The sequence below is a fragment of the Scyliorhinus canicula genome, chromosome 3, assembly GCF_902713615.1.
Source record: "Scyliorhinus canicula chromosome 3, sScyCan1.1, whole genome shotgun sequence".
Lineage (NCBI taxonomy): Eukaryota > Metazoa > Chordata > Chondrichthyes > Carcharhiniformes > Scyliorhinidae > Scyliorhinus > Scyliorhinus canicula.
Genome location: NC_052148.1, coordinates 205,090,307 through 205,105,445, shown reverse-complemented (window position 1 = coordinate 205,105,445; position 15,139 = coordinate 205,090,307). Strand labels below are relative to the sequence as shown.

Sequence of the window (15,139 nt, the reverse complement as noted above, 5' to 3'; positions counted from 1 at the left end):
GCGATTCCCACCCCCGCCGAATCTCGGGGGGCAGAGAATTCGGGACACGGCGGGGGCGGGCTTGACGCTGGTCTGATTGACCATCTCAGATATGCGTGGGAGGGGATACGCGTCGAGCTGCGTGTACCGATTGATGGTCTGGCTGTAGTCCATGACCATTCTGTACTTCTCCCCAGTTTTAACGACTACCACTTGAACTCTCTAGGGGCTGTTTCTGGCCTCGATGATACCCTGACGAAGCAGCCGCTGGACCTCGGACCTGTTGAAGGGTGCTGTACCGTCTGCTCCTGGTGGCAATGGGTTTGCAATCCGAAGTTAGATTGGCAAAGAGGGAGGGGGGGGTCGACCTTTACGGTCGCGATGCCGCACAGAGTGAGGGGTGGTAGGGGCCCGCCAAATTTGAGGGTGAGGCTCTGGAGGTTGCACTGCAAATCCAGGCCTAGTAATAGTGCAGCGCAGAGATTAGGAAGGACGTAGAGGCGGAAGCTGCTGAATTCTATGCCCTGGACCGTGACAGTGACCGTGCAGAACCCCTGGATCGGAACGGAATGGGATCCGGAAGCCAGGGAGATTCTTTGGCTGGCGGGGTGGACCGCGAGGGAGCAGAGCCTTACCGTATCCGGGTGGATGAAACGTTCGGTGCTCCCGGAGTCTAGCAGGCAAGAGGTCACGTGGCCGTTGATTTTCACTGTAGTCGAAGCGGTGGTCAGGTTGTGTGGTCGAGACTGGTCGAGCGTCATCAACGCCAGCTGCGGTTGATTGTCACTGGTGTCAGAAGACGGAGAGCGTGGGGGGCCCCGGTCGTGGAATGTTGTCGACGTCCACGCCCCGTGGGGAAGACAAGATGGTGGCCACTGAAGATCCTGCGGGGGACAAAATGACGGCGCCCATGGGCCGCATGTTGCTGGAGCTGAACAAGATGGCGGCACCCATGGGCCATACGTGGATTGAGGGGGGGAAGATGGCGGCGCCCACTGGCCGGTTGCGACTCCGGGGGTGAAGATGGCGGCGCCCACTGGCCGCGCGTGGTCCCGGACGAAGATGGCGGCGCCCATTTTGCGTATGTCAGCGGTGAGAGGGCAATTGCGGCGACTGCGCGGGCCTGGCACACTGCGGCGAAGTGGACCTTTTTGCTGCAAGCCTTGCAAATGGCGGTGCAAGGCGGGCAGCGTTGGCGAGGGTGCTTCTGCTGGCCGCAGAAGTAAAATCGGGGACCCCCGGAATGCCCCAGACGTATTGGCTGGGTGAAGCCTCGGCCTGGGCAGCTGTTTGCGGGGTCCATGAGGGCTAGGAGGGGTGGGCCGCGTTGCCGGAGGGATAGGCCTGAGCGTTACGTGAGGTAACCGTCATGGAGAGTGCTAGCTTTTTAGTCTCCGCTAGGTCGAGCGTGGCCCCTTCGAGCAGTCTTTGGCGGATGAGGTCCGACTCAATCCCCATTACAAAAGCATCGCGCATGAGGAGATTAGAATGTTCGGTGGCCGTAATGGCCTGACAGTCACAGTCCCAGATGAGTGGGATTAGGGCCCACCAGAAGTCTTCAATGGACTCACCAGGGAGTTGAGAGCGAGTGGCAAGTATGTGCCTGGCGAAGAGTGAGTTCGCTTTCTGCGCGTCGTTCTCTTTGAGGAGCGCCATGGCATCCGCGTAAGTCGGGGCATCCTGGATCAGCGGAAACACGCTGGAGCTCAATCTTCAGTACAGGATCTGTATCTTCTGAGCCTCCGTCGGTGTGTTGGTCGCGCTGAGTTTATGTAAGCCTCGAAGCAAGCTAGCCAGTGATTAAAGTCTCTTCTGGCGTCGGTCGATTGCGGATCCAGCTGCAGGCAATCTGGTTTGATTCGGAGGTCCATCTTGTAGAAAATCTTACTGCAATAAATTGATGCACGATCAATTGTACAAAGACTAAGTTTGGATACAACTGTGGCTTTATTGCAGTAAGATGTGTGGCCTCTCACAGCAGCTGGCGAAATGGCTGCTGAATAGAGGACACGGATATTTATACTCCTCTTCCTGGGCGGAGCCAGCAGGCAGGGGCTACCGGCGAACCTGTAGTACACGTCCTACCTTACATCACCTAATACAGGTGTAACAGTGGTTTACTTGTGGCAATAAAGATTATTGTATTATTATAGGATACCACACTACTCCATCCAGACTTCAGGGTTGCGAGAATGAAGTTACTGTGAACAGAGGGTCGTTCGTGGTATTTAAAATATGGAAACAGGTATCCAGAGGACGGGGTCGCCAAGGAGAACCCAGGTCACAGAGTGGAATTCGCATCAGGCCACCTCCACCCCTGATGTCACCTGGGGAACCACCTAGATGGAATGTTAGGGACCCTGAGGCCAGAACGTTGGACACCAGTTAAGTTGGCACAGGTGCAGTGCACAGGATAGCATGAGGGGTTGGGCACTAACCTGTAGAAACATGTTCACCTGTCCACAATAAACACCTGTGCACAAGCATTCCAACCTGCCTCTGTGCTCTGTCAGGAGGGTGTGAGCGATGGGCTGGGTTGCCTGCAGGGCCGGGGGTGGATGGGCTGCTGTTGGCAGTGTGTACGGGCCAGGGCCCCCAGGTGAGTCACCGCACACCTTCCCAGAACACTGCCCCGCCTCCCTCACTCCCTCCCCATCCCCAACCCCGGATCCCATCCCCACCTCCGCCACCCAAGGGTTTGATGGGACCGTGTGATTGAATGGCCAGCTCGCATGCAGGGATCACCCAGGTGGACAGTGGAAAGTGCTACCTTGGGCAGGGGTCAGCCACTGTCGAACGATGCGGAGCACCACAGGTCATCGCAGAGCGGGTCATCATCACCTTCCATCCTGCTGATACTGCCACGCCAGGGCCCACACGCCAGAGTGCAGCAGGTAGGAATCACACAGGTGGGTTTAGGTGCAGGAGTGGGGGTGGAAGGTGGTGCAGGGAAGGTGGACATGGGGGGGGGACGGTCGGCCGTGGGAGGGGGTATGGCGGCGGGATGGGATCTTCATGTTGCCATCGGCAGGCCCCCTAGTTGGTGAACCTGGAGGTGATGGGAGTATCCCGTGTACAGCGGCCCTGGCGCACATGTTGTGCAACCTCCTGTGGCTGCCTGGGCTGCATGCCCTGCCCATCCTGGGCCTTCTCCTCAACCTCCTCGTCGGACGAGGCCTGGCATTCATCCTCCTCCTCCAGTACATTGCCCCTCTGCCTGGTGGAGGACTTAGCAGGCCACCACGATGTGGGAGACATTCCCAGCGCTATACTGGAGGGCTCCCCAGAGCAGTCCAGGCACCTGAACCACAATTTCATGACGCCGATGCACCGGTCGATCACGGCCCTGGTTGCAGCATGGGTGCTGTTGTAGCGGATCTCCACATTGTTCTGAGTCCTCCGGATAGGCAACATCAGTCCTGACTACAGCGGATAACCCATGTCGCCCAAAGGTCAACCCCTCACCCGGGGGAGCGCCTCGAATGTGTGGAGAACCGATGAGTGTGCCAGGATGAAGGTGTCATGCACACTGCCTGGGTACACACCAGCTGCATGTTCATGGAGTAGTACCCCTTTCTGTTTGTGAAGACTAGCCCATCATGTGTCGGTCGCTCGTGGGGGGGCCATGCATCCTGTTGATCACCCGCTAGAGCTGGGGCATCCCGGCAATGGCAGTGAATCCCGCTGCCCCGATAACCTGGTGGGCTTGGTCCATATTAAAGCTGATATGTTGTGCCGACCTGGCATATAGGTCCTCCGTTACGGCATGAATACACCTGTCCACGGAGGTCTGTGAGATCCCAGACAGGTCCCCACTCGCCGATTGGAAGGATCCCATGGTGCAAAGGTTCAAGGCGTTGGTCACCTTGACAGCTACCAGGAGTGGGTGCCCTTCCCAATACCCCTGTGGTTTCAGGTGCGCCATGATGTGGCAGATATGCGGTACGGTCTCCCTGCTTAACCAAAGTCTTCAGCAAAATGCCTGGTCTGGCAGGACCTCGAATGATGGGCGCTGCCAGTACACACGAGGCCTAATGCGGTGCCTTCTTCCTACCTCCTCCTCAGCCTGCTGGGCGGCTGACTCTCCATCCTCACTGGCTGGCTCCTGTTCCTCTGGAGCAAGCACACCTGCTGCAGGGCCCTCCCTGAGCAGCTCATTACATCCGCCATGCGGAGGCAAGGCAAATGCCAACCATTCCTGGGTGGATACTTCAATCCATTGTCTGCAGGGGTGAAAAGCAGACACATTTGCATGGTGCGTACCCCCGTGTCCAACCAGGTCAAATGGGCTACACAGTGGCCCCGACCTGCACTGCAGCCCCTGCCCCCGCATGTTCCCCTCCCCCCCTCCCATCCCCACACACCGGCCGTTCCTCCGTCACTCTGCCCTCCGCACTGCACCCCTGGCCCCATCAGTGCCTAACACCGTGGAAGCCTCATGCCCCAGCACCCATCGCTGCTGGCAGGGGGTAGGAGGTGGTGGGGGCGGCTGTGTAGCCGGTGTCGCTCTGTGCAAACATGGGCCATGCTGGGCAATCAGTAAGGTGCTTTGCAGGTTGTGGCAATGGTGGTCCGTGCCTGGACAACCCGGTCCCTGGGGTCACTCCTATCCCATAGCCCATCCCCCCGCTACACCCACCCAGCCCTGGAAGACGCCCCCCCCCCCACTCCACCCCAGCCAGCGGCAGGATGGTCGTGCCTCAAGGAGCATATCCTACCTCCTCTCTCTCCCTCAGCAGCCACGACACCTGATTTCAGATTTTAAATACCACAAACGACCCTCGCCGTTGGTAATTCTTCCTGGTGGGGACGCAGCATCACGGGTGGCCCAGAGAATACCGGGGCTGGTCCGATAATGATATGCTAACAATGTTTACTGTACAATTTGCATGGTATGCCAGCATGCGGCATAGAACGTATTCACGCCGCTGTTGAGGCATCGGAACATGGCATTCCATTGTGTACCTGGCACCGGCCTCAATTTTTGGTTCACGAACAATTCTTCGGCCAATCGTGTTTCGTGATTCTGGCTTCGGTGGAACGGAGAATTCCGCCCAAAGTCATAAGAAGGCCAGTTCTGTTTTGGATTTTATAAATGCAGGTATAGAATGCAAGAACAAAGAAGTATTGATCAATGTCACAAAGGACTGGTGCACCTTCTGAGCAGGTGATAATCCAGTTGACAGTGATGTTGCTCTTTACGACAACAGCAACGAAAGATCTTGGGCGACGTATCGACGGCCTCAGGACATTGGGTTGGATTCTCCGGTCGCCACCTCCGAAATCGCATTCGGTGACCGTCTGGAGAATCCGGGTTCCCGACCAACTCACACTAAAAATATCTCTGACTCGCCCTAGCTAACTCCTGCACTACTCTCCCCCACAAGGCTTAGCATCAATTCCTTATATACGTGTATCTGTAGCTCCCTCTGGTGGCTACTCTAGACATTTCATTAACCCTTGTAGTTCTTATAGTTATGATAACACCATAACCCCCACAACCCAAAGATTAGGGGCCTCACGGTAGCATGGTGGTTAGCATCAATGCTTCACAGCTCCAGGGTCCCAGGTTCGATTCCCGGCTGGGTCACTGTCTGTGTGGAGTCTGCACGTCCTCCCCATGTGTGCGTGGGTTTCCTCCGGGTGCTCTGGTTTCCTCCCACAGTCCAAAGATGTGCGGGTTAGGTGGATTGGCCATGCTAAATTGCCCGTAGTGTAAGGTTAATGGGGGGATTGTTGGGTTACGGGGTTACGGGGTTATGGGTATACGGGTTACGTGGGTTTAAGTGGGGTGATCATTGCTCAGCACAACTTCGAGGGCCGAAGGGCCTGTTCTGTGCTGTACTGTTCTATGTTCTATGTGCAGGGAATGTGGATTGGCCATGCTAAATTGCCCCTGAAAAAAAAACAAGGGAATGCTTAGTTTTGTAATCAGAGAGGCAAATGGTGAAAAAAGCAAGGAAGTAAAGTTGAATTAGTTAGGCCAGAGACGGAATGTTGCATAGTTATGTCACCCTATGATGAGAAATGTATCCAAGGAGCAATGAAAAGGTGCAGTGAAAAAGAATGTTACTGAAAATAACGGATTATTTCATTGAGTACTTTAAGAAGAGTTAGTGACTATCCAGCAAATGCAAAGTCTCACCTTAAACAATGTGCAGCTGTCAAAATCCAGCAGCCACCGATGAAGACTCCTCCACAGTTTAAAGTATCACCCTCATAAACTGCTATTTGCCAAGGAAATTCACCCTATGGAAAAAAAAACTGAACATAATTGTCTTGTATTTTTAATGGCACATCTTTGAGAAGGAAGATATAAAATAGACCCACTATTTTAGATAGTTTTCAAATAGACAGCATCTATACAAAATGGACACTTCTCAAACAAGATTTGATACTTTCCACCTGAAATTCAGTACCCATCTCCCAGTTATGTTAATTTATCTTGGAATCACACCCAAATCACAGTGGGTGATGGGGATAAACCACACCAAAATTATTTTCAAAGAGCATGGATCTGCTGAAAGTGAACACATGGTCATTTTTCTAGGACGGTGCTTCCTCTCAATGGCTCCTGATGTTTCTTTCACATATACCAGTGAGTTCACCGAAATACACCAAAGTGGATGGCTATTTGTGCAAAACATGTCTTGGATTGTTGTGATCGCCATCTTTTAGAGGCTTGTTCTCAGCAGTATTTGCTGCTATACTTGGAGATGGCAGTATCAGGCAAGCGGACTCCAGCCCTCACAATTCCACTAGGCCCTGGATCCGTGCCTTATTGATCAGCTGGAGGCTGGTCGAATGTAGCAATCAGATTCTGGTATCTCAGCAGGATGTATTGCGGCTGGCACAGTCTGGAGGCACTCACCCCCAGATGCAGCCTGTTCTCCCATGGAGATGGAGCTAGCAAATTGTGACCTGTAACAAGGCCAAAGCTTCTTTGTTGTTATAGTCAAGGAGAACACAAGAGTTATAACTGTCAGATGTTAAGGGAGGCACGGTGGCGCAGTAGTTAGCACTGCGCCGCGGACCCAGGTTCAATCCCGTCCTTGGGTCACTGTCTGTGTGGAGTTTGCACATTCTCCCCGTGTCTGCGTGGGTCTTGATGTGTTGGGTATGCTGGGTCTGCGAGGACTGCATTTACCATAGCAGTGAGAGAGATAGGCTTCCAACACTTGGAGAAATGCAACACTATTTTATTGAACTAACTGTTAAACATACTTAGACAGTGGGTTGACACTATGCTGAGTTGACTGGAGACCTGAGGCTAACCTGACCAGACTATCTTACTACCACATGGTGATGTTCGTGTTGTTGCTCACGGGCTCTGACTGTCTCAGAGGCTGGATCCCAAGAGAGTGGGAAAACTAGTGCCCTCTGGCTTTATAGTGGCCGTGTCCTGTCTGGTGATTGGCTGCTGTGTTCTGTGTGTTCATTGGTCATCCTGTGTGTCAATCAATGTGTCTGTGCACCATCATACACTTGTGTGTATATTATGACATCTCCCCCTTTTAAAAAATGTGCGTATGTCAATATATAGTGAGCATGTGAATGTGCCTGACTATGTACAAAGCATGTGAGCGTATTTACATGACTAGAAACCTGACTATATACAAAAAGACTCGATGCAGACTCGATGGGCTGAATGGCCTCCTTCTGCACTGTAAATTCTATGATAATCTATGATTAGCCGTTGTCCTGGGAACAGGCCAGCGGACAAGGGAGTCACCCTGTAGGCTAGCAGTGCGAGGTTAAAATCTGAACCCGAATCAGCTGCTTTACACAGGAGTCGTTTGACAATGTGTACCCCCTTTTCAGCTTTCCCATTTGACTGGGGGTAGTGGGGGCTCGAGGTGACGTGCGTGAAATTGTATCGTCGGGCAAAATCGGTCTACTCCTGACTGAAGAAGCACGGGCCATTATCAGTCATGACCATGAGTGGAATGCCATGACGGGCAAAGGTCTTTTTGCACACCCTGATGACTGTTGCTGATGTAAGGTCATGCAGTCTGACCACCTCGGGGTAGTTAGAGAAATAGACCACGATGAGGACGTAGTCCCGGCCTTTTGCGTGGAAGAGATTAATGCCAACCTTGGTCCATGGGGACGACACCAGTTCATGCGGCTGCAAAGTCTCTTTCGGCTGAGCCGGCTGAAACCGTTGGCACATGGGGCAATTTAGAACAGCGCTGGCGATGTCCTGATTGATGCCAGGCCAGTACACTGCCTCTCGGGCTCGCCGGCGACACTTTTCCATCCCCAGGTGACCCTCGTGGAGCTGGCCAAGGACGAGGTCTCGCATATTTTGTGGTATGACGATCCTGTCCAATTTCATCAGAATGCCATCGACCACTGCCAGATCGTCTTTTATATTGTAAAATTGTGGGCACTGGTCCTTTTGCCACCCGTCTGTGAGATGGCGCATGACCCGTTGGAGTAGAGGATCCTTGGCCGTTTCACGACGAATCTGCACGACCCTTTCATCAGTGGCCGGAAAGTTGGATGCACAGAACTCAACATGGGCATCGATCTGGCAGACGAAGCCCGATGGCTCGCACGGCGTGGTGATGGAGCGAGAGTGCATCGGCCACAATGAAATCCTTGCCCGGGGTGTAGACCAGTTTGAAATCATAGCGTCGGAGTTTGAGGAGGATGCATTGTAGGCGTGGCGTCATTTCATTGAGGTCCTTCTGTATGATGTGAACCAGTGGCCTGTGGTCCGTTTCAACCGTAAATTTGGGGAGTCCATACACGTAATCATGGAATTTGTCAATCCCCGTGAGGAGGCCCAGGCACTCTTTCTCGATTTGAGCATAGCGCTGCTCAGTAGGTGTCATGGCTCTAGATGCATATGCGACTGGGGCCCAGGAGGAGGATTCGTCGCGTTGGAGGAGTACTGCCCCGATGCCAGCCTGGCTTGCGTCAGTGGAGATCTTTGTCTCCTTGGCAGAGTTGGAACGGTGTGATACCACAAGCTGGCATGAGGCACTGGCAGCAATGGCATTGCCATTGTAGTCGAGAAGCTGGCATGACGACGGAAGGATGTTCGGCTTGATGTGGATGTCATCCAGGTCAGACTGCGAAATGAGGTTGGCTGAAGCTGTGTCCAGCCTGAAGCGTATGCAGGATTTGTTTATTTTTTTAACAGACAATTTTATTGAGGTATTTTTGGCATTGTAAACAGTAACAATATGCATTAGTGTGCAGATCCCAATTACTATGCAGGATTTGTTGACCGTGAGGGTGGCACACCACTCGTCGTCTGGATCAATGCTCATCACTGGGAGGGACTTGGCCTTTCTTGAGGAAAGCATCGTATGCTTGGTGATGATGCCCACCTGGAATGGGGATGTGAGATCCTTGGTGTCAGAATCTGGAACCATGTCAGCATCGGAATCTGCAACGGGTTGTTGCACAGACAGGACGTTCCTGCGCTGTTGCTGGGACCGATGTGAGGTGGGCAGTTGAGCAGATCTGCACAGGGCTGCGTAGTGTCTAAGCTTGCCACACTGGAGACAGCGCCGAGATTTTGCGGGACATTGCCGCTTTAAGTGGGAGGAGCCACAGTTGTTGTATGTCATGGCGGCGATGTTAGGACGCTCCGGGCGCACCGCGCATGCGTGGTGCTGTCGAACGATGTGAGAACCTGCGCAGTTCGGTCCTCGGCCTTGCCGTCCCCTCGGTCGTTGCGCGCATGCGCAGGAGCCCGGGAAAAGCGCGCAAAATGCCTGTCCTCATCCAGACTCAGGACCTGGAGCTGTTTTACGGCCTGCACCCGCTCCGCATCGTGGGGGCCTTGCCGCGCCGTCTCTGCCGCCTTAATATGGGAGTACCGGTTAATAGCGTGCTCATGTGGAACGCAGGTCTCGATGGCTATGGCGAGGGTGAGGGTGAGCTGCTTCACTTTAAGGAGCTGCTGGCGAAGGGGGTTGGAGTGGACCCCAAAAACGATCTGGTCGCGGATCATGAAGTTGGAGGTGGAGCCGTAGTTACAGGACTGCACAAAGATACGGAGATGGGTTAAGAAGGATTGAAAAGGTCATCCTTACCCTGAAGCCTCTGTTGGAACACGTAGCGTTCAAAGCTCTCGTTGACTTCGATGTCACAGTGGCTGTCGAACTTCAGCTGGATTGTTTTGAACTTGGACTTGTCCTCACCTTCAGCAAAGGTGAGGTAGTTAAAAATGTGGAAAACGCGGTCCCCGGCTGTAGAGAGGAAGAGAGCAATCTTTCTGGCATCTGATGCAGCTTCGAGGTCAGTGGCTTCAAGATACAGCTGAAACTTCTGCTTGAAAATCTTCCAGTTTGCACCGAGGTTGCCGGCGATGTGGAGCGGCGAGGGAGGGCGGACGCTGTCCATATTATCGGATGGCTGATCGCTGGTCAAAGGCAGACTATCTTAGGGTAGGTCCGTCAAACTGTAACATCATGCACTGGTACCATGATGCGTTGGGTATGCTGGGTCTGCGAGATCTGCGTTTAACATAGCAGTGAGAGAGACAGGCTTCCAACACTTGGAGAAATGCAACTCGATTTTATTGAACTGTTAACATACTTAGACTTTGGGTTGACACTATGCTGAGTTGACTGGAGACCTGAGGCTAACCTGACCAGACTATCTTACTACCACATGGTGGAGGTTCTAGTTGTTGCTCACGGGCTCTGGCTGTCTCAGAGGCTGCATCCCAAGAGAGTGGGAAAACTAGTGCCCTCTGGCTTTATAGTGGCCGTGTCCTGTCTGGTGATTGGCTGCTGTGTTCTGTGTGTTCATTGGTCATCCTGTGTGTCAATCAATGTCTGTCTGTGCACCATCATATACATGTGTGCATATTATGACAGGTCTCACCCCCACAAACTAAAAAGATGTGTAGTCTAGTGGATTAGCCATACTAAATTGCCCCTTAATTGGAAAAAAAGAATTGGGTACTGTAAATTTATATTTTTTTAAAACTGTCAGATGTTGCATTGTTTGGCGTCTGATCTCAGAGTTTGTACATAAGTGAGACATTCCTCAATTAATCTAGGGCATTCCGTAGCTTCAGAAACAGAGTCACCTCTAGACGGAATTCCTCCAGGAACGACCCCATTATCTAATGGCGCTTTGATTTTTTTTTCAGCCCAGCAGGAAGTGCCCTTACGAAGCCGCACTGAGTCGCATTTCTTACACTGAGGAGCTCCGACGACCAGAGCTCGTCAGTGCAGGAAGAGATGTGGACGTCATTTTTAAAGGACCTCCTGAATCCCCGATGTGATCCCCGGACCCCCCCCTAATGCCCAAACTCACCAATAAGGGGGGTCCTCAGGCCCCCTCCCGCACTCCACTTCATACAGGCAGGGCAGCACCGGGCTCAATCCCTGGTGTGAGCAAGATGCCACCCTGGTACCCTGGTAGTGTCATCCTGGCAGTGCCCCTGTCAGCCTGACAGTGGTACCTCGGCACCCGGATGGCACTGGCAGAGTGCCCAGGAGGCACTGCCAAGGTGGCAGTGCTGCGGTGCCCAGGTGCCACCCTACCCAGAGACTGGCCACACGGGGGCCTCCAATTGCCTGGAAGACCCACTCCAACCGTCGTTCTGCTCGGTCCCCGTTTGTGGGGACTGGTGCTAAACAGCACCCAGCTGGGGTGTCCTTCATGAGGCCAATAGATGTCGGGTGGCCATTCGATCCAGCATCAGCACGGTTAAGTGAGTTCTAACTGTGCGAGACTGGGTCCCGTCCATTGTGCGCGGAATTTGGGTTGCCAGATCTGTCGGGAATCTCGGGAGAGATCCCGGGAAAGGCTTCTCCTGGGATCTACCAGCCGCGCCTCATCCTGATTCCAGTAAATAGAGCCCCTCCTTTTCAGGTGAGTACAGATGAGTTCTGGGTATCACTTCTGGAAGGTCATACACTGCTTTCTCCTCATCCTTATTCATAAGTGGATATGGTTATGAGAGCGGCGTTTTCAGAACCCCAAAATGTATCATGGAGTTCAACCAGCCTCTCCCTTTAATGTATTGTTGCTTTTGAAGCACACAGTTTGGTCTCCAGGTGTGGTATTACAATTATGGACACGTGGGTTTTTAAACACTAAACAATGTTTATTCCATGAATTCAACTTAATCTTCTTAAATAAACATTGGATCCCTTAACACCCCTTACTTAAAATAATACAACATTAAATAACTCCTCAAAATGTTCCTTCAAACCTCCAAAAGACTTAACACCTTTAAACAGAAACACATCAGGTTAAAGACATTACTATTATGAATTTAAATCACCCAAATGATTCAGAGATAGTCTTTTCTGGCAGAGATCACCGCAGATCCAGCTTACTGCAAACACAGACACCCCCAAGCTCTTTCCTCAAAACTGGCTTTCTCCTTTCAAAACAGCTCACAGAAAGCCAGCCAGGCACTTTTCAGCTGCTTTCTCAAACTGAAACTAAAAGCAGAAAAAGCAGACGTGATCTCAGCTCAGCTCCCCCCTCTGACATCACTTCAGTAATATGAGCTGCTCCATTTCTTAAAGGTACATTGCTTAAACATCCATTTCTTAAAGGTACTCTCACATGACAATATGGTTACATAATGGTTATGTCACTGGATAAAATAAAAGAAATCTAAAAGCTGGGGTCAGTAAAAGTGGTCATGACGTTGGCAGATTGCCATAAATCACACTCATTGACAAATACTGTTTCGGGAAGAATATCTGCTGGCACTGGCCTGCATGTAACTTCAGTCCAGCACCAATCATTGCCTCTGTAGCTGATCTCCTCTTCAGCGAGCTGACCTCTGTAACTTCCTGCCTGAGTTTCTACGTGCTTGCGCCAGATGATTCACTGCATGAAGACCCATTTTCAAATCAACGTTCAAAAGAATGCGCGCTATTAGTCTTTGAGCCGGGACCTACTAGGGTTGGATCAAGTGACAGTGCAACTTCATGAACGCTGCTCTCCTCCTGAGGTAGAACAGGAGCCTTGATTTTTTTTTCATATGACCTGAAATGGGAATAAGGAATAGGTTTTGGTGTTAACACCCTGCAGAGAGAGCATGGTTTGGTGAAACCACTCACCAGGGCTATGGCTCTCCTTGCCTCTGAGGACCAACACATTTTATCCCTTGATGGAGAAGATGTGCAGATAGACTTGGCCTACCCAGAGGCAGCATTCTAGCAATAGCTGTGTACAAGAAATAAGGGCGTGTGTCAGCGACTATCTTGTGGGATACATAGAGAACGTGCTGTCATAATCATAGTTGATAATGTCATGTAATGTTGGGAGAAGTGGGAAGTAAGGATTGCAATGGGTGTGGTAGTGAGTGTTAAAGTGCAAGGAGAAGGAAGTGGAATGATACGTGATGCAATGATGGTAGGAGAGTGAAGGGAAGCAGGGAGGAGACAATTGTGGAGCTGGAGGAGAAGACCTGAGTAGAGGGTACATTTACGTTGGTAGCTCTGGTGAGATTATTGAATTTTCAACTTTGCAGCCGTGGCCTGGGAACTAGGCCCCAGGCTTTGTCCTTCCCAATGACCTCTTGGTGGTGGAGTTGTTGCCTGGCGGGCTATGAAATTAATATCGGGAGATACGTTACACAGCTGCCAACTCATTATCACTTGATTTACACGATTGGACAAAGTCAACATTTACCACATATCCTTAAAGACCAAGAGAGAGTTAAATGAGTATTATAAACATACCAGTAGAGCATCTATACCACCCAAAAGCCTTTTCGATCTTTTCAAGGTGCTTGTTTTTCTGGTAACATTTGGCTTCCCACAGGATATTTTAGGAAGTGATGACTTGAGCAGGATTCTTTCTAAAGGTAATGTTAAATGCATATTGTCAGCCCTCTAATAAGACTAATACACCAAATTCAAGCCAGGCTATCCAGGCCACTTTTTACAGAACTGGGAGATATGAATTGGAGACAGCTCCTCAAACAAATGGGGATTACTTTGACTTGATGCAATAGGCTATAATTGGCAACCACGAATCAGCACCCATTTTACATCTCCCTTTGTTTCTTATTTTCTTCCTGCTGTGCTGAATTGTACCTAACTAATGGGAGGAAATTTGGTAACTGAAAATGAATTACCTGAACATCAGATTCATCTATCTCCCATTACTAGAAAGTCAAATATGTTCCTTTCCTTTTCAAGTTGCACATTTTCACTGTATATAGTGGAAGGTCCACACAAGCAATCAATGCCAACAACATTTGGCTGACCGGATGGATGGAGGGCTTGCGGCAGCTGTTTGTTAGTGGCCCTCTGCCTCTGTCAACAGGGAACAAAACCATTGTGGGCAGTAGTGTAAACAACCCCAGGCAAGAGCTGGAGAATGTGGATTGCGAGCAGCTGTTTGAAAAAATGAAAATCGCTTATTGTCACGAGTAGGCTTCAATGAAGTTACTGTGAAAAGCCCCTAGTCGCCACATTGCGGTGCCTGTTCGGGGAGGCTGCTACGGGAAGCTGTTTGAAGGTAAATCCACATTTGATACATGTAGGAGTCTTTTAAAGACCAGTTGATTAGAGTGCAGGACTGGCATATCCCTGCAAAAATTAAGGACAGAAATGGCAGGATTAGGGAACCATGGATGACAGGGGAAATTGTAAGACTAGACAAAAAGAAAAAGGAAGCATACATAAGGTCTAGGCAACTAAAAACAGCCAAAGCTTTTGAAGAATATGGGGGAAGTAGGAGCAAATTCAAATGGGCAGATAGGTGGGCTAAAAGAGGCCATTGGCTAGCAGGGTCAAAGAAAATCAAAAGGCCTTTCATACATATATAAGGAGCAAGAGGGTAGCTAGGGAAAGAGTAGGCCCACTGAGTACTTTGCATTGGTATTCACCAAGGATAGGGACATGATGGATGTTGAGGTTAGGGATGGGTGTGTGAACACTCTGGGACAAGTCAGCACAATGAAGGAGGAAGTTTGGGATATCTTAAAATGCATTAAGGCAGACAAGTCCTTGGGCTGGATGGGATTTATCCCAGTTTACTGTGGGAGACAAAAGAAGAAATAGCGGGGGCCTTAACAAGTATCTTTCTATCATCTTTGACCACAAATCAGATTCCAGAGGATTGGAGAATAGCCAATGTTATCCCTTTATTTAAGAAGGGAAGCCGGGATATTCCAGCTAATTATAGGCCAGTGAGCCTGACATCAGTGGTGGGG

General features: G+C 51.0%; 1 protein-coding gene across 2 annotated transcripts in view; it reads right to left on the bottom strand.

Moving 5' to 3' along the window:
• Positions 1-15,139, bottom strand: part of cfi (complement factor I) — a 92,309-nt gene that overhangs the window by 12,087 nt on the left and 65,083 nt on the right. For both annotated transcript variants that reach the window (XM_038792049.1, XM_038792050.1), the window contains 2 exons: positions 13,659-13,777; positions 6,125-6,228 (listed from right to left, as the gene is read on the bottom strand). In XM_038792049.1, coding sequence (XP_038647977.1) covers positions 6,125-6,228; positions 13,659-13,777 — 223 coding nt within the window. The remainder of the gene's footprint in view (positions 1-6,124; positions 6,229-13,658; positions 13,778-15,139) is intronic.